General features: G+C 44.6%; 1 protein-coding gene across 1 annotated transcript in view; it reads left to right on the plus strand.

The window, feature by feature from the left end:
- Window positions 1–18,914, plus strand: part of ADTRP (androgen dependent TFPI regulating protein) — a 65,893-nt gene that overhangs the window by 27,388 nt on the left and 19,591 nt on the right. Inside the window, exon 4 of the mRNA XM_032249937.1 lies at window positions 18,583–18,698. Coding sequence (XP_032105828.1) covers window positions 18,583–18,698 — 116 coding nt within the window. The remainder of the gene's footprint in view (window positions 1–18,582; window positions 18,699–18,914) is intronic.

Below are 18,914 nucleotides of genomic sequence, written 5' to 3' on the forward strand. Positions count from 1 at the left end.
AAAGCAGGAGTTGCGTTAAAGCAACAAAGATCAAAAGAAGCAAAGAAGGATATTACATAATGATAAAAGGATCAATGTAACAAGAAGAGCTAAAGATCCTAAATATATACGCACCCAATACAGGAATACCCAGATATATAAGACTTATGAAGAGACTTGGACTCCCACACGATAATAGCGGGAGACTTCAACATCAATATTAGACAGATCAATGAGACAGAAAGTTAACATCGATATCCAGGACTTGAACTCAGATCCGGAACAAGTAAACTTAATTTACATTTATAGAACTCTCCACTTTAAATACACAAAATATACTCTCTTATCAGTACCACGTCACATCTATTTACAGGTTTAAATGAAATATTGGTTGGCTGCTTGTTTGTTATTTTCTCCCCTCATTTTTTTTTCATAAAAAAAAAAAAGAAAAGAAAGAAATAAACGTGTTGGAGCTTGACCCCTAAAAGTCAGATTGGTGTGAGGAGCAAAATTTCTTAGCTCTATGTCCAAGTTGCAAAAATAACTGACAAGTTCCTTTTTGATTTCATGAAAAGAATTAAGTACCAGAAAACCTCAACTCGGATTCCATTTCCGCCATTGCTTTGTGTGTGGTTTCAGATAAATTAATAAACCTCTCTTGAGATTGGGTTCCTTAAAACAGGCAAAGCACATTTGCCATCCTCAATTCTCCGCACTGTTATCAGAAACAAATAATATATTACATGTGCAACGTAAATTGTTATCAGTGCTACATTAACTGTTGTTGACTTGGAATCACCATCACCTCTTTTCCATTCTCCACTGCATTGCAGGGAATAAACCTGGAGCCACCCACTGTGGCTAGAATCCCTTTCTCTATATTGTTTCAGGCAACAGTCAGCCAATGAGAGGTATTATCATGAGATGTGGAGGAAGAGGAGCCATTTTTCCCTAGTGGCAGTTTCAAATAGATGTGTGGGGAGATTGCAGACAAGAGGTTAGCAGTGGCTTCTGGAAAAACGCCTAGGAATCATACACTTCATCCTGCAAGTAGCTGAGATCAAGGGTAGCAGGTCACAAAGACTTTTGGCGTTAGTAGCAGCGTCCTGGCGGACTCCCATGAACCACCCCCATCTAGTTGAAGTTTCCTTGATTTTTCACTGCCTTTCCCTTTTCAACAGCTTCGTAAGCCTTGAAACCCTTCCTCCTTGGAATCTCTGGATGGGCTTCTGTATTCCCAATTGAATCCTGTTGATGCATGACCTTAAAGTTCATGAATCGACAGTTTCCTTCTGAATCACGCCCATGATCTTTAATGTGAGGAGAAAGTTATTCATTCAAAGGGAAAAAGTCCTGAGTGACTTTCATTTCTGGCCATATAGTGAAACTGTAGCTTGAAAAAACTCTTTCATATAAGACACCAAAAACATTGGATAAAAATATTTCTTAAAAATCTTCTAAAATGCTTCACTTACCAACAAGAAAGTAATGTAAATTCCCAAAAGCTAAAATAAAGCATAATAAAAGGTAGCAAGAAGAGGTAAAGGCAATATTTGAAGAGATAAACATTATTTCCCAGAATATATGCAGAAGTAATCCTCAGATTCAAGAAGTGCAAAATAAATTCCACATAGGGCTAAGGCTGGACTGAAACCACTCTCATCTGCCTACAGTGTAACACCACAGAAACCTTAGACAGAAAAGAAGATCCAAAAATGAGCCAGATCAATAGGATGGATTTCCTTAGAAAACTGTGGTTAGACTGATAGCTGATTTCTTAATAGCAATAGCAAAGCCAGGGGTGGAACAATAGCTCCAAAGTGTTGAAGAAGAAAACTGTCAACCTATTTACTCACTGAAAGTGTCTTTTACAATAGAGGCAAAATAAAGACATTTTTGGACACACTAGAGTGGATTTCCCTACCCACAAGTCTTCTCTGAAGGAGATGCTAAAGGGAATATTCTAGAAATAAGAAATAGGATCTCAGAAAGGAGGTTTGGATACTAAAAGCAATGGAAAGCAATTTGTCCAACGTGTAGTGGTTAAAAAAACAAAAACCAAAAATGAACTAAAACACTGAGTAAACATAGAGTGTATATTGAGAGGGGGTGATTGGAATAGAGGTATTCTAAGGTCCGGTTGGAGGGTGAGGGGCTGTCAGCCATTACCAGGTTAAATAAGCATGTTATAATTTCTAAGATAACCACATCCATAATACACATGGAGGGTATGACCTCTGTGCCAGTAGAAGAGGAGATATTGACTAGAAAAAAAACATTAATGGGAATTTGAATCCATGGTAAGAAACTGTTCTGAAATATTGGAATACATTGGAAGTGGCATGGCGTAGATTAGAACCAGTTCATATGGGAGATAACATAGTGAAAAGGCTTTTTGTGCAAGCTTATGTTGCTTCCCTGCTGGAAGCATCTCTGCTGTTCTTGAAGGCACAGGTGTCTACACTATGCAACTAATCACTGATTCCAGTTAATAATGTAGTCAGAGCCAGGAGCGGTGGTTCACGACTGTAATCCCAACACTTTGGGAGGCTGAGGCAGGTGGATTGCTTGAGCCTAGGAGTTCAAGACCAGCCTGGGCAACATGGCGAAACCCCATCTCTACAAAAAATACAAAAATTAGCCAGGTGTGCTGGTGCATGCCTATAGTCCCAGCTGCTTGAGAAGGTGAGGCAGGAGAATCCTTTGAGCCTAGGAGGCAGAGGTTGTAATGGGCCAAGATCGCACCATTGCACTCCAGCCTGGGTGATAGAGCAAGACTCTCATCTCAAAGTAAATACATAAATAAATAAATAGATAAACATATAAAATAATGTAGTCAGAGTAGGGAGGATCATGTACGGCAGGTCAGAGTATATTCAGAGAAAAATGCAAAGTTTCTAAAATACTCATTTTAAAGGGACAGGCATGAACAAAGAAAGAGACCTAACGACCAAGGAATCATTTCGTTCATCCTTTTATTAGGGACAGGCTGCTGTGTAATAATGCTAACTTGTGATTATAGATGAATCTGCTGGAGCATTGTCCTTTCTGATCCTCTCCTGGAGGAGAGGCCCATAGGGTTTCTGGCAATTAAGAAAAGGCTCTTGATCGTAATGTGATTGCTTGAGTTGTTCAAATTGCCGGGCTTTCATGCCAGGCATGAGTTTGTATTTGTTTTCTGGTGCATGCTGTTTATTTAGTTTGTATATTATCAGGGTCTCAGGATTGGGTTTTAATGCATCCAGGATTGCCTGATTTTCTTTGCTGTTAGTGTCAGCATGGGAGTTATGCACACAAGCCTACAGAACTACCTGGGCCTCCTCAGCAGGGGAGAGGTGAAATGCAAGTCCTGTTGGTTAATTGGGATCTCCCCCATTCAGAGATTTAACCAGAAACCAAACTCTCAGGTCTGCCCCAGGCCTGCACTAGCTGCCTGATGCCCCAAGGTGGAAATTCTTCCAACATATCGGCTGCTTTTTAATTTTTCCCCAATTTCCCAACCCCTTTTATTCTTGTGAATCATATTTGTCCCTTTTGTCCCTTTGGCCTTACTGGGAGCAGAATGAGACCTGCTGGCTTGAGCAATTTTCTGAGTCCTGTTCTCTGGCCTCCAGTCTTTGGAACTGACTGCTCCATAAGATGAAAGTAAAGACGTAGAAAGACAACCCTTCTCCCTACCACCTGAAGCAGAGGCAAACCTCAAGTCATAGTTTCATTTTCCTGAGCCCTGCACTGTTTCTTACAAAGATTTTCAGGGGTGGGAGAAGGGTTGGCTAATTGGGAGTTCCTCTGGGGCAGACGCTGTCATTCAAGCGCCACAAGCGTGCTTCTTGGAATGGAACATGGCCCAGGAGAACTGCGTCAGACCTGTGCTTAGGATCTATTCTTATTCCGCTCATTCATCATATTCTAGTCACCAGTTATATCCACGTTGCCAAATTCCGGGCACCTGTTTTTGTCCCTATCTTCCTCATCTCTCAGTGGCATTGGGTACCTCTCTCCTTGAAACTCTGCTTCCTTAACTAAGCCTTTGATGCCACACTCCCTTGTTCTTCTCCTACCTCGGTCTCCGCCTGGAACCCCCACTTGCCTTCTAAAGGATGTGTCCTTCCAGGCTTTCCCTGGCACCTCTGCTTTGCTAATGCCCTTTCCCCAGTAACTGGTGTCCATTCACTCCCATGGCTTTTGTTTCCTCCATGTTCTGAGCGTCCGGCTCAGATCTCCCTGAAGTTCCAGGTTTGCATAGCTAGCTGCTACCTGACCTTGCTACTGTATACATCAGTAGGCATCTCATAGGTATCTCTGAATCAACATGTACAGAGCTGAATATATTATATTATATTATATTATATTATCTCGCTGAATAGATTACATTCTCACCTGTTCTGGGCATCTCCATCTCAGAAAATGGAACCATCATCCTCCCAGTTGCCCAAGATAGAAACCAGCATTGACCCTGCTACCTCTCCACTCTATCCATTCCATTAGCTACTCTCTTCATTCTACCTCCAAAATAGGTAGCAAATCTGTTCACTTTCTAGCTCCACTGCCAACACCCTGGTGGCCACATTGATTTCTCACCTAAATACAACATCTCCCAACTGGTCCTCCTGCTTTCATTTTCTGACCTCTACAGACCACGGCAAAATTCATTGGAAAATGTTATTTCCCTTTTTAGTACTCAGCAGTGGGTTCCCACTTCACTTAGAATAAAAGTGAGCTCCTTCCTATGGCCAACAAAACCTGGTAAACCTGGCCCCTGCTTAATGCTGCAGAGACAGATTGAGCTTCTCCCCCCCCCCCCCCCCCCCCACCCCCCGCACGCAATGTTCCAGCCATTCCAGGTTTTACTGTGCCCTGCAGCTCTTGAAATTCTTTCCTGCACCAGGACCTTTGCACGTACCGCCCCCTTGCCCAAGATGCTCCCCATCTGCTCTTCCATGGCTCCCCTGTAGCCTTTAGGACTCATCTTAGATATGGTCTTCTCAGAATGGCCTTCCGTGACTGCCTTCCATGAAGTGTGTTCCTCCACTTGTGTTCTGCTACGTAGATTCCTGTTTGTTTTCCTTCCTAGCATGTATTGTGATTGGTATCTGTTTCCTTACTTGCTCTTAGGAAATCTTGCCCATTGACTATGAGGTCTGCAAGGCCAGGGACCAACCTGTCCACCTTCTGATTCTCAGCACAATGCCTGGCATGTGGTAGGCAATTACTGATGATGGCATGAGAGAATGAATGAAGGCTTTATCTCTTACTCTAGCAGTTTCTCTGTGACCTTGACTGACCCCAGTGTTCTTCCTCTGTTGGGGTGGAGTGGGGTGTGCTGGGGCCAAGGCGCATTAGAGGCAGAGGGAAAGCCCTTAGCAACCCACAATGTCAGTGTCTGTAGCTGACATTATATGTTTGGAAACTTTGGGGTGTTCTTTTATACAAAAAGTTATAAATGAGGCCAATGCTAGAAAGCTTACTGGTGCCTTGAAATATCTATAGGGCTTTTGGTTGTTATATCTGAGACATGTCTAATAATGACTGACTTATGTTCAAAGAGATGCATAGAGTTGTAATCACATCTATTTTGCTTGAGGAGAAACAATGTCTGCTCTGATTGGTGCTGTAGCTAAAAGCACATGCTCTCTGGGATTTTTTGAGGCTTACACTTTCCTCTCCACATTCACCATGCTCAGATGTTAATTAGGTAACTGTGTGTTCATGTCTCCAAAGAGTTATTGAATCAGAGAGAAAAGGTGGCAGAGTCTGAAATTAAGCAGAGGAATAAGGACATGATCGTGGAGGTAACCAGATGAAAAAGAGGCCATCAAGGGAAGAGGAGAAACAGTTGAAAAAAGAAATGGCCTCTTTCTGTCCCTGTGAAAGTCGGTGATAGGTCAATTTCCCTCTTCCTCACTCTTGCTGGGCGGCTGCTGGCCCTGAGTGACATGCTTGATACTATCCAACCAGGGGTTTTTGTCGATGGGCAAAGAACCTAGGAATGAGGTCCATTCATTGTGCCTGTGAAAAGTAAGTCCATGGCTATGGAAATCCACAAATAGAAACAGAACAAGTGTTTTTGTGGCTGCTATGGAACTTGAAGTTTCAACAGTCCAATAGTCATCAAGTTTCTGCTTACGTTGAGGGCAGCATAAAAAGAGAAGCCTCATCAAGGCAGAGGAGATTTCAGCGTTTCTCTTCCTTTTAATAGGAACGAATTTACCCGTGAAAACTCAGGCTTGAAAGCTAGGCCGGGCGCGGTGGCTCACGCCTGTAATCCCAGCACTTTGGGAGGCCGAGGCGGGTGGATCACAAGGTCAAGAGATCGAGACCATCCTGGTCAACACGGTGAAACCCCGTCTCTACTAAAAAACTACAAAAAATTAGCTGGGCATGGTGGCGCGTGCCTGTAATCCCAGCTGCTCAGGAGGCTGAGGCAGGAGAATTGCCTGAACCCAGGAGGCGGAGGTTGCGGTGAGCCGAGATCGCGCCATTGCACTCCAGCCTGGGTAGCAAGAGCGAAACTCCGTCTCTAAAACAAAAAAAAAAAAAAAAAAGAAAGCTAAAGTGCACGACGCAGACAAACTTGTGCTTTGCGTTCCTTCCAAGTTTGGAAACCAAAAAGTGCACAATCATTTCAGAGGGGTATTCTGGAAAGCTCGCGTGGTACAAAGTGGTTACGAATGAAAGCATGTGGTTTTCGGCATCTCTCTCTAAACATAACTAGGAACTCCTAAACGCCACTTTATTATTCTGTTGTGAGAAGGAATTTTGTGACCTTTAGAGAAATTTTGTTTCAGTTTTTCCCAAGAAGATGGTGATAAGGAAGTGAGCCACATTTCTTGGCCGTGGGAAGTTTGTCTCGATGCCCCAGGCTTGTGTTCTCAGGAGCCTAGAGGCTTCTAAGCACATGAGCTTGTCACCAGCTGGTCCTGCATGCAGGTGCCCAAATTTTACACTCACAAACTTGTTAAGATTCCCAGCCACCCTCGGGGCTGTGGGACTCATGGCAGTGGCCTCTGGGGAACATTTCTATGCTGACCTGCCCTCAGTGTTCAGGCTGCTGTCCATATCCAAGAATCTTCTGAGCAGGAGGTTGAACCCTAATGGTCCCAGGCACTCAACAAGAAATGGAGGACTTAGCCTGGAAGGAAGGACAGGCTCATTGGAAACACAGGGGGCAAGTGCCTGGCCCGCATGCTTACCCACAGCCTTCTTGTCTGGAAACCCAGTAGATTTGGTGCCCGTGCCTGACTCCCTCTCCAAAACACTGGACACATCGCTCCTGAAATAGTTCTTTCCCTCTTTTCCTTACCTCTAGACTTTCCGACCACTCCTGTCGATTAGCATTGCAAAATGCTCTTTTTTTGCCTATCTCTTAAATTGGAGATTCTCAACCAGGATGGATTGTGCCCTGCAGGGGACATTTGGCAATGTCCAGAGACAGTTTTAATTGTCACAACTTGGGGGGCAGGGAAGGCATGCCTCTGGGTAGAAGCCAAGGATGCTGCCTAACATCCTGCAATGCACAGGAGAGCCTCCCCCAAGCACAAACACAGAATTCTAAAGCATTGACGGTACAGAGGTTTAGAAACCCTGACCCAGCTGGTTGTCTCCACAGTGCTTTCTCCTGTATGCTTTACTCTTCCTCCAGCCATATACCCTTCGGGTTATCTCACCTACTACCACTGAATACAGTGATGTCGATACTCTGATGGCTCCCAAACCTCTGTCTCCAGCTGGATTTCTCTTCTGAGTTCCAGACTGGTAGATCTACTATGCTCCTTGCTACCGTCTTTAGCTTGACATCCTGTAGATGGCCTTCTGCTTTTGTTTTGTTTTCTTTTGCTCCTGGGTTTTCAGCAAGGAAAAAAATGTTCATGGCTGGGAGCAGTGGCTCATGCTTATAATCCCAGCACTTTGGGAGGCCAAGGCCAGTGGATCACTCAAAGTAAGGAGTTGGAGACCAGCCTGGCCAACATGGTGAAACCCCATCTCTACTGAAAATACAAAATTTAGCTGAGCATAGTGGCAGGCACTGGTAATCCCAGCTACTTGGGAAGCCGAGGCAGGAGAAATGCTTGAACCCAGGCAGCAGAGGTTGCAGTGAGCTGAGATGGTGCCTCTGCGCTCCAGCCTGGGTGACACAGTGAGACTCTTTGTCTCAAAAAACAAAACAGAAGAAGAAAAAAGTGTTCACAATTGAAAAAGTAACCTCTCACATGTAGTTATCTGTTTTTAATAATAGGGGATTAAAATTAACTTTTATCTTGAAATAATAAAACACGATTTAGTGGTACATTCTGAGATCATTAGATACAGCTTGGGAATGTCACAAAAGCTGTTGAAGGGAAACCCTCGAGCCTGTTAGGATTGGAAGATGTTGCCGTAATGAGCCTTGCAAAAGGGAACTCATTCTTGTGGTCTTTAACCGTGGACTCCAAAGGCTTGATGCGGTGCCCCTGCTGTTGCCTGAGGCTTTCAGAGCCCCCTCCACATCACGCCTTAGCACTAGCCTCATCCTAGATTTACACCCTAGGCTTGCAACAAATGTAAGTTGAAATTCATTAATAGTTTTTGAGTTCAAAGACCATACCTTACATACCTTTCAGTTACCGAGGATGCTGAAGCAGAACTGCTTCTCGAGGGATATTTGATGGGTATTGAATGAAGGTATTTGCTAGGAAAACTTCTTGTCTTTTGCCTTGAGGCCCTACTCTTAGCCATTCCCTTCTCCACTGGCAACACACACACACACACACACACACACACACACACACACACAGAGAGAGAGAGAGAGACTAACCCTGAATCAACTGATGACATGCATTTAGAAAAATCATCAGTGAGTAGCGGCCATTGTCACAAAACAGCCGGCACATCCCTTTAGAAAAGCCTGATGGGTCAGCAAGGAGGGAAGGCCAGAGGTGGGAAGGAGAAAGTGTGGAAACATCCGTCATGGGATCAGTCATGGGATCATGGGTTCAGTCATGCGGAAGGTTTGGAACTGTGCCCCAGAGCTTGTGCTTACAGGGTGCTTTCCAGAACCGCTATTATCTCCCAGGGAAACCAGCTGCTTACACACTTGGAGCCCTGACTTGACATCATGATGAGATATCAGAAAGGAAGGGATGGTGCCCTGAGACACAGTTTCCCAAAGGTGAGAGTAGATCCCCATGCTTTCTAAACTTCCTCTTTCTTTAAAAGAACAATCTTCCCTCCTCCAACTTGGAGCAGCTTTCCAGAGAGCTGCCCATCTGTTTCTGTCTTTAAAACACGTCTCCATGTGCACCATGTGAAGCCAGGCAAAGAAGCATGGAGGAGAGTGAATTATAGATTGATGAAGAGGAGGGTTATGTAGAAGACACCAAGCAAAACCCAGGGGCCTTTCCACCTGGCCCCAACTCAGAATGGGGAGCCACAGACCAGTGAGTCTCAAGATGAACAGAGGACAATCTCTGCTGGCCCCGTATCTTCTGACTTCCTGCAGGGCTGCCAGCCCTACTCAGTGGTGCCTTTTTATTGAGTCTACAATTTAGTGGCTCTAGAGTGGGCGCCTGTTGATTGATTGTTTCCAAGAGTGATGCTTGCTCACAGGCTTTCCTATAACCCCATGTCAGTCCACTTTGCATTGCTGTAAAGAGATACTTGAGACTGGGTAATTTACAAAGGAAAGAGGTTTATTTGGTCCACAGTTCTTCAGACTGTACAGGAAGCATGCTGCTAGCATCCGCCTGGCTTCTGATGAGGACCTCAGGAAGCTTTTACTCACAGCAGAAGGCAAGGGAGATGTCATGTCACATGGCAAGAGAGGAAGGGAGGCAAGAGAGGGAGGAGGTGCCAGGCTCTTTTTTCAGAACCAGATCTCATGGGAACTAAGACTGAGAACTTGCTCATTACTCAAACACACCAAGCTGTTCACAGGGAATCCATCCCAATGATCCACTCACCTCCCTCTAGGACCCATCTTTGACACTGGAGATCAAATTTCAACATGAGATTTGGAGGGGACAAAGCATATTAACTTCCAACACCCATTTCCAAGCTTTGGGATGCCATTTACAGCTGTTGGAAAGCCTTAAGGTTACCAGCTGGAAGTGGGATTGATTCTGCAACCTGCCATCCTCAATGCAGCCTGCGATGTGACCGCTGGTGTCCAGTGAAGCAATCCGGGCTCGCTTCCCAGGCTGCGCAGAAGACCTCCCTTCCTCTTCTGTCCCACTTTGTTTCATTGACCCGTTCATTAACGTCACTGATGTTAAGTGGCCAGAGCAGGTTAAGCACAGTGCTAGGCACTAGAGAGAAAATGGTGACCCTGAGCCTTGAGTTGCTTCCATCTCTGGAAGACTTTGGTCAGTAGTAGGCAAAAGTATGAGTGTCATGTCATGATGAGAATGAGCACAGAGGAGCTGTCAGTTCTGCTAAGAAAGGGCACTTGCTGGAGTTTCAGGATTCAGCCAAGGGCCACTGAGTGCTGTAAGGTGATGTGAAGGCCAAGGGGGCTGAGGGAGGGAGGAACAGGTGAGTGCTGTATCTGCAGTGAGAGAGGTAACTTGGTCTTCAGGTGGGAGTGTGGAGTAATTAGAGCGTGGGCACGGAAAGACAGACCCTGGGACCTCTGCAGATCACATTAAGGGCTCGATCCTACAATGGACAGGTGCACAAGAAACAGTCAAAATGTTTGTTAAGGAGAGGCTGGAGGGGAGTCCTGAAAAAATAGATGAGAGCTTTGCCCTCAAAGAGTTTATCGTCTCTTTGAGAAAAGGAAGGGGAAAAAAACACATGAAATTGTTGGTGAAAAAAACAAAATGAAATAATGTTAAGCACTGAAGTGTCTAGTGCAGACCAAAGGAGGTGCAGCACAGACAACAGTGAGCATCCACGAGAAGGCAAGGTGGGCCACAGCCTCCCGAACGCAGAAGGGCTGGGGTGGTTTCCTTCGTGAGGTTTCTTATTTGCCGTAAAAGGGTTCAACATTAGCATGGACTCTTTTAATTTCTCCAAGTGTTTAGATCTCTGTGTTATCAACAGTGACAATGCCTGCACTCCAGGCTTTAAACAAAGAATAAAATCCTGGCTGGTGTCCGATTTACCATTGGAACAAAAACAAACAAAACACCTGTGGGGAAAATGGTAGGTCTGGAGTTCCTCTACTGCTCAGATCACAGAAGGACACACAATTATAAAATATTACCTCCTCACTGGCAGCATCTCCTTAACTTGATTGAGCTTTGTTATTTCACCTCCAGATGTTACAGTTTGTGGAATCTAGACCTCTGAACTGTTTGATATGGGGACACTGTTGAGGTCATTATGAGGCTTAGTCCCACTAAAAGGAAATGCAATGGTAGTAATTTCTTTCAGGTCTAATGGGTAGGGGAAAAACTTTACTTTCTCCAAAAACAAAACAAAACAAAACAAAACCAGGAAGTATGTACATTTCATCTCTCTCTTTTTACTTTCCCTGTCTGAAAACATATTGCTAAACTTGAATCTCAACAATAGAAGCCCAGTAAGCCTTCTGGTGATGTATTCGTGTTTCAGTGTTCTTTTGAGTTCTGATATTTGTTTACATCTCCTTGTGTTAATGAATGGGCTTTTTTGGTAAGGTATCTCAGAGATGTATGGGGCTGGTTGGGAGATAAAAAATTAAAGAGTTTAAAAAATGAAAAAAAAGGAAGAATACTAGAGAAGAAAAATGGGTTGAAACAAAAGGATACTAAGGAGACTGAGTAGAAGGAAGGAAGCCTGCTGAAATGCTCTGAGAAATGAGATGAGATGAGCGAAGGTGTATAGATAATAGACAGAGGCAATAGGGAGCCACAGAAGGTTTCTGAGCTGGGGAGTAGCAACATTAAATCTTGTTTTTTAGGTTTGCCTGATTGCAATGTAGCAGTCTATGCACCTGATTGTATGTACCAAAATAGGGAAAAGCTAAGGAAGTGATGCCTGGGAAGATAAAAGAATAAGCAGCTATGGGAAGCATTTTGGTAGAAAAGTAAATGAAGTTTGAATGTGAGGAGTGAAGGAGTGAGTCAGCAATGGTAGCAGGTGTGGAGGGTGTTATGATTGCCAGAGAGCTCAGTGGGAGGAAGGGATATGGATATTTAGAGGGGTGGAGACGGAGGGGAAGGTGACATGAAGAGGCAGATATATTCCTGATTACTGATTGTAGGGTCCTAAGATCCCATGTCTTCTTTTTCCTTAACTGGTTGGAATCCAAATTGCCACTTCTTCACCAGGCTGGATTCCTTCAATGCCAACTAGTTTTGTAACAGAATGATGCTTTGAGATATTGGTCAAACTACATATTAACCCAAAAGACAACAGTGCAGTCAGTAAAAGATCCCTTAAAAATTCTCTTCAGAAGATTCATAAAGTTGTCATTTCACCATCTGTTCAAGTCACATAAGAGGTCATAAACAACAGTATGCTTTTCTTCCCTGGCCCAGTGGGGCATTCATTTCTCTTTCTGGATCAGTGAAGACTATTCATATTTTCCCCAATGTTTTATTATGACAAATTTCAAACATAAAGCAAGGTTGAAAGAATTTTACAGGGAATAGCTGGCTCACCCACCACTTAGATTCCACTGTTCAGAGTTTACTGTTTTGGCTTTCTTGTGAATCTCTTCACCTATGCATCCATTTATTCATCTTGTTTTGGGTGCATTTCAGAGCAAATTGCAAACATGACTGCTCTTTGCCGTATAACTTGAATTTGCAGGCTGGCGAACCTGTGTTAGGCCACTGAGGTTGACGGTATAGATCAAAGAGAAGCCAATGGCTCTTTCTGTGGGTGGTTTATCTCCCCAGTTTCTTCCTGTCCACACATTTTAATGTTGACTCTTTAATGACAGTGATGTCTAGCCTGTGCTCTTGAGTTCCTAGAAAGTAGAAAAGGGAATTTTTACAAACCCAATTCTCTTTAAAAAGTTTAGTCTTGCCAGGTGCGGTGGCTCACGCCTGTAATCCCAGCACTTTGGGAGTCCGAGGCGGGTGGATCACGAGGTCAGGGGTTCCAGACCAGCCTGGCTAAGATGGTGAAACCCCGTCTCTACTAAAAATACAAAAAAAAATTAGCTAGGCGGGGTGGCACTCGCCTGTAATCCCAGCTACTCAGGAGGCTGAGGCGGGAGAATCGCTTCAACCCAGGAGGTGGAGGTTGCGGTGAGCCAAAATCACGCCATTGCACTCTAGCCTGGGTGACAGAGTGAGCCTGCATCTCAAAAAAAAAAAAAAAAGAAAAGAAAAAAAAAAAAAAAAACCTTTAGTCTTTGAGACTGAAAAATTCCTACAGGTATCATAATTGGAAGGGTTTTTTTTTTAAAGTACCTTAGAGATATAAGCTCTATAGTCTATGTGCACGTTTCCAGGTTTCTAGAGATCATATTTACTTAGAACAAAACTGTATCTTTAATGATGTAAGGAACATGGAGGATACAGATGGTCTCTGCTTTCAGATACAAACTATTCCTAAAAACGTCACAGATCATCATCATTGTCTCTACCTGTAGGGAATTAGAGGCAGAAATTGTAGCACAGGAAGTTAGTGAAGAGGAAGGTAAAAGTTTTTAGCTGGTAAATGGATGATATTATCAAAACCAGAGATTGCCTTACTGGAATTTACAAAACAGCTATTACTGCATGCCTTTCTTGCATGCAATTTTCAAGCTTAAGAACTGTGATCCAGCAGTGTAATAATAAGCTGGATATGATGGAGTAAGCTTTGTTTTGCCTCCATTTCTATGTCTATTGTATTTACATTTAAGTTTTAATTGATATTTTGGTCCTGTGTTTTCCCCAAAGAGATTTTGTGAAGGCTCCCATTTTTTTCAATTAAAAACGGTATATTTAATATATTGTAAACAAAAGAAATCCTCCTTAACGTACCCAGAAATGAGATCTTGTTCGTGCACTAAAACTTCACTTAAAAATATTTATCTGTTAGTAACATAAACAAAGCTATGATTATAGAGACTTGGAGGAAAGGCCCTCAGTTTGGGAAGAGCCAATATCAGGAAGAAATTCTCAGATTGGAGTGCGGCCTGAATAGAGGAGAGGAAGACAGTATTAAGGCAAATATGCAGCAGGTGATATAGAAACAGCATCTGAAGGAGAAAGCCTCTTGATGACCCATCTGAGAGGGTAGAAGTCAGTTTATTTATCTTGGTCAACTCAATCTCAACACAAGAGATAGTCCAGAAAGGAAATGAAATAGAGGAAAGAAGCAGAGATTAGATTTTTTTTAATGTTATCATCTGATTTTACAATATGTAGGCTCTCTGAATTTTTTTCACTGGAGAAAATTAAGTGCTCTTGATCCCTTAAGAGCCTTAGAATAAGAGTGTGATCAGCCTAGGCTTATAGATTCAGTCTCTGGAGCCACCATGACAGTGATAAAGACCTGTCGGCTCCATATGTGATCTCATGATTAAGGCTTGCCTCTTTCTTGAGGGTCTGCAAACTTCCTCCTACTGTAAGTTTAGCCTCATATGCAGGGAAATTGTTTAATGGAGCCACTTATCTACCTGTATGAGGTGAGTACAAACAAGTGCTCAAATCATTATCATTTTCCATGTCATCACTCATGCAATCTCGTAAAAATTGTCTATGAGTTGGTAAATCTTTTTTTTTTTTTTTTTGAGTTGGTAAATCTTAGTACTTATCTGCAAGGCTATTTTGTAAGCAGAGAATCTAGTGTGTTATTACACTAATACTTAAATCAATACTTCATGCTTGTACTTCTCACTCCAAGATATTCGCATGAAAGTCGGCTTTATATGGAGGATGGGGGGAGAAGGTATAATTGAATAGAAGAGGATGGGAGAAGAATAACACTGCCCTTTAACCGTTCCATTTGGAAAGAGACATTTAAAGCAAAATCTACCAAAATGATGACTTTAACGACAAGGGAAGATAGCTCCACCACATCCCCTCTGTTTACACATGCTATTGTTTCAGCCCCTGATGTTTTGTTTACTTTGGAAGGAAATATTTTACCCCCTCTGAGATAATTAATTTTTGTCAGCTTCACTGTTTATAAGGGAAACTGAGAAACTGTTAATTGAAATACAGAATGAGTCAGTGTTTCCAGTAATTTTTGGCAGCATTCTAATTTGTGTCAATCCCAGCCTAATTATTAGATTTTTTGGAAGCAAAAAGCATATTTGATTTTTTTCTTACTGAATTTGTTCTTCCTCTTTTTGGAAATATGTACCGTCTGACAAAGGTCATATGATTTATGTCAAAGTGAGGTGAAATACCCGTACGTTTGAAACGCCAGAAGGCTTATTGCATCATGTTTGGCTCTTCACAGCAGCTCAATGTTCAGAAGGTTCTTTTCCTCATTCCCACCCACAGTCCCGACCAGAAAATGTGATTCTTGCAAAGACCTTTTAGTTAGGACGAAGTCGAGGTATATGGCCCATCACTAATGACATCACTGAAGTAAATTTCCCAGAAGCCATCAGGGAGAATTCATTTGGAAATCCAATTGAATGTCACTTGCAAAGGGCAGGCTCCTGGAAGAGGTGACCAGTCATGCATTCCCGAGTTGTTTGCTGTAAAAGCATTAATCACCGCGAACCCATTTACTCCTAAGGCAAATGCACTGCATTATTCCATGGGAATTCTGTTCCAAATGATCGTTAATGTAGAGGACGGGAGCTGCTGACTGTGGGCAGGGTTAATAAAATTCGTCAGATCAATGGCCAGTATAATGGGCCTGTTAATGGTTTTGAATAGAGGTTGGATTGTCCTGGCTGCAGTAGATGGAAGGCTGGGAGAGAGAGGCAGGTGGCTGTGCTGAGAGACAGCTCCGTCTCCTGCCTGCTGGGGTGGCCTCTGGTTGAAGAGAGCATCCCTGTCAGTCACTGAGCATCCACAGGGCTCAGAGGTGGCCTTGGCTGGGAACGCAGGCTGCAGCTGTGGGCTGGGGAGGGAGACCAGTGTCAACCATACTCCAGCAGCTGGCACGCCACAGCCTCTTGCAGACCACAGGTCAGAGTCCATCTAAGCACCTGAAGCCATGGCTATCTCAGACCCTTGCCCGCACCCCGACCTGGGCCCACCAGTGAGATGAAGGACAGCAGTCACACTGATAATAGTGGCAACCCCAGCAAATGCTCACCGAAGTGCTGTGAGGCCAAAGACTAAGCTTATTACATGCACGCACCTCAGTCCCCATAGCAGCAGCCCTGGAGGTATGTACTATTTACTGTCCCCATTTCATAATTGGGGAAGCTGAAGTTCAGAGAGATTCGGTCCCCAGCCCAGGGTTAGATTAGAGACCCTTAGAAGCCATGTTCCTTTATTGGAGGGAGAGACACAGAAGCTGCAGCCTAGAGTCAGGCTGAAGAAAGATGCAAGGTGTGACGGGGAGGAGAGTCGTTCCATTTGTCTCTCCAGCCAGTCAGTATGTTCAGGATCATCCTGGAGCAAATTATGTAAAAGCCATGGTTTGTCTGCAGTGCTGTTCCTCTGGGCATTGTTGCTGAAATTCAGGGTGCCCAGGGCCCTTGAGATGCCCAGGTGCTCTGGGCCCACCCCACTGTGGCCTTGACCGGGGCACTCTGAGAGGTCCTCTTCACCCGGTGCTCCCCTGTACTTACAGCTTGGTCCTTCTCTCCCTGCCCCTGCCCCACCAAAACTTGACCCGGTTCTGGTCATCTGCAGGTCACTGTGATCTCTGACTGCCCTCACCAGCTCAGCTCGGGTGCGAGGAAGCTCCTGCCGCCTGGGGCTGCCTCCTGAGCACAAGACTTGTATGAGTGACAGCAAAGACTGCCCAGAGCTGGCCCCCAGAGTTCCAGCTGCACTGCTGGGCATGGGAATGCAGTGACATTCCCAAGCTCCAGAGACTGACCTAACTGAGGGGCTGGCACAGCTGCCTTGGGGCTGAGGAACAGGGTGGGGTGGGAGCTTGCAGGTGGAGACTGTGGGTGAAAGAGCCAGCCATGAGCTGAGGAAATTGACGAGCAGGAGTGAAGGAGGAACGATAGCTGGGACTATAAAAAAACGTAAAATACTAACACTACTAGATGTTCCCAATAAGCTCAGAGGATTGCAGAAGGACTTCATAAATGTTACCAGTAAATGAAAAGACACTGCCCACATACTCCAGTGACCTTTCCCAGGTCAGCTTCTACACCAAGAGGGGAGCAGGCTGCAGCAGTCTTTGCATCTGAAAACGCCACGATCCCTAAAGTTATTTTCTTATGTCATTAAAAAAAAAAAAAAAAAACCTGCTTTTAAGGGTTTGGAGGGTGTAAGAAAGCAGATGGTTTTAAGGAGGGGGTGATGCAGGGAAGGAGGGGGAGGACATAGGGGTTTCAGAGGTAGGCTCACACATGCCCCACACACTTACCACCCTCGGCACAGGACTGAGCTCAGTTACACCTTGCTAAATGCAACAGGAAAATGCAGAGATGGGTAGAATGTGTTCTCCGGCCCCCCCAGAGCTTATGAGTATACACCATAAGTGCTAGACTACATGGCACAGGATATAAATGCAGTCGAGTTGAGTGAAATTAGCAACAGGAAAATTCAGAGACAGCATCATGGAAGATTGCATTGGCTGCAAAGAACATAGAGGATTTGAATCCCAGGGAGAGAAGGCACAGTCCACACAGGGAGAGGAAGCAGGGACAGGAGGCTGGAAGTGTGAGAGAGCATGCTGAGCGCAATGGAGGGTGAAGGAGACAGCCTCGTTCCAATGGAGGAGGGGTGTGTGTGCACGTGGGGGCGTGTACGTGTGCACAAATATGTGAATGTGTATGAGAGTATGCATGAGTGTGTATGTGTGCATGTGCATGTGTGGGCACAAATGTGTGTGAGAATATGCCTGTGTATGTGTGAGTGTGCATGCACAAATGTGTGAATGTGTGTGTGCATGTACATGAGTGTGCGCAAATGTATGCATGAGTGTGTGAGTGTGCATGTTTGTATGTGAATGTATGTGTGAGTGTGTGTGTGTGTGTGTGTGTGTGTGTGTGTGTAAGAGTGTGTGTGTGTGTTTTAGGAGAGGGTAGCAAGGCCAGGCATGGTGGCTCACACCTGTAAACCCAGCACTTTGGGAGGTGGAGGTGGGCAGATCCTTTAAGGTCAGAAGTTCAAGACCAGCCTTGCCAACATGTTGAAACCTCGTCTCTACTAAAAATACAAAAATTAGCTGGCTGTGCTGGCACTTGACTGTAATCCCAGCTACTTGGGAGGCTGAGGCAGGAGATTCGCTTGAACCTGGTAGGCAGAGGCTGCAGTGAGCTGAGATTGCCCCAATGCACTCCGGCATGGGTGAGTGACAGAGGAAGACTGCATTCCCCCTGCCTCAAAAAAAAGGGGGAGAGGGGGGCAGAGGGCAATAAGCAGGACCAGAGAGAGGGTGAGGCACACTGCAAGAGCTTTGGTAGCCAGACAGAGGAGTCTGGACTAATCTGGTAGGCAAGAGGAGCCACTGTGCGTCCTTGGGTATCTAGGGAGCGTGACCTAAACCAAGTTCTGGAAAAGTTCATCTAGCAGTGGATAAGAGGTAGACTGAAAGGGGAACAGAGAATCATGGGCACTCTAGGCAGCCAGGACACCCTGCCATTCTGATTTGCCATCTTCTCTCCCCCAGCACACTTCCATATTGCCCATCACATTGACTGAAGTCATCCTCAGGCCGTACTCCTATCCGTCAAAGAAGACAGGACTCACCTTGCTGGCTGCTGGCAGCATTGCTTACGTCAGCAGGTAAGAATCGCGTGGAGAAGGTCAACTTAGGCTTGTCATTCGAGGCCCTGAGGGAAGTTCCAGAAGTGTATACTGTTCTGTCAGAATCTCTTTATCTTGGTTTCAGAAGGATTTAACCATCTTTACAATTCCAGGTAAGAAAGATTCTTATTGTTTGATTTTAATGCCCATGGAAACCTCCATGCACAGAAACATGCAGGTGTGCACACACCACAC

Source organism: Sapajus apella, unplaced genomic scaffold, assembly GCF_009761245.1.
Source record: "Sapajus apella isolate SASKATOON/1434 unplaced genomic scaffold, GSC_monkey_1.0 scaffold70, whole genome shotgun sequence".
Classification (NCBI taxonomy): Eukaryota; Metazoa; Chordata; class Mammalia; order Primates; family Cebidae; genus Sapajus; species Sapajus apella.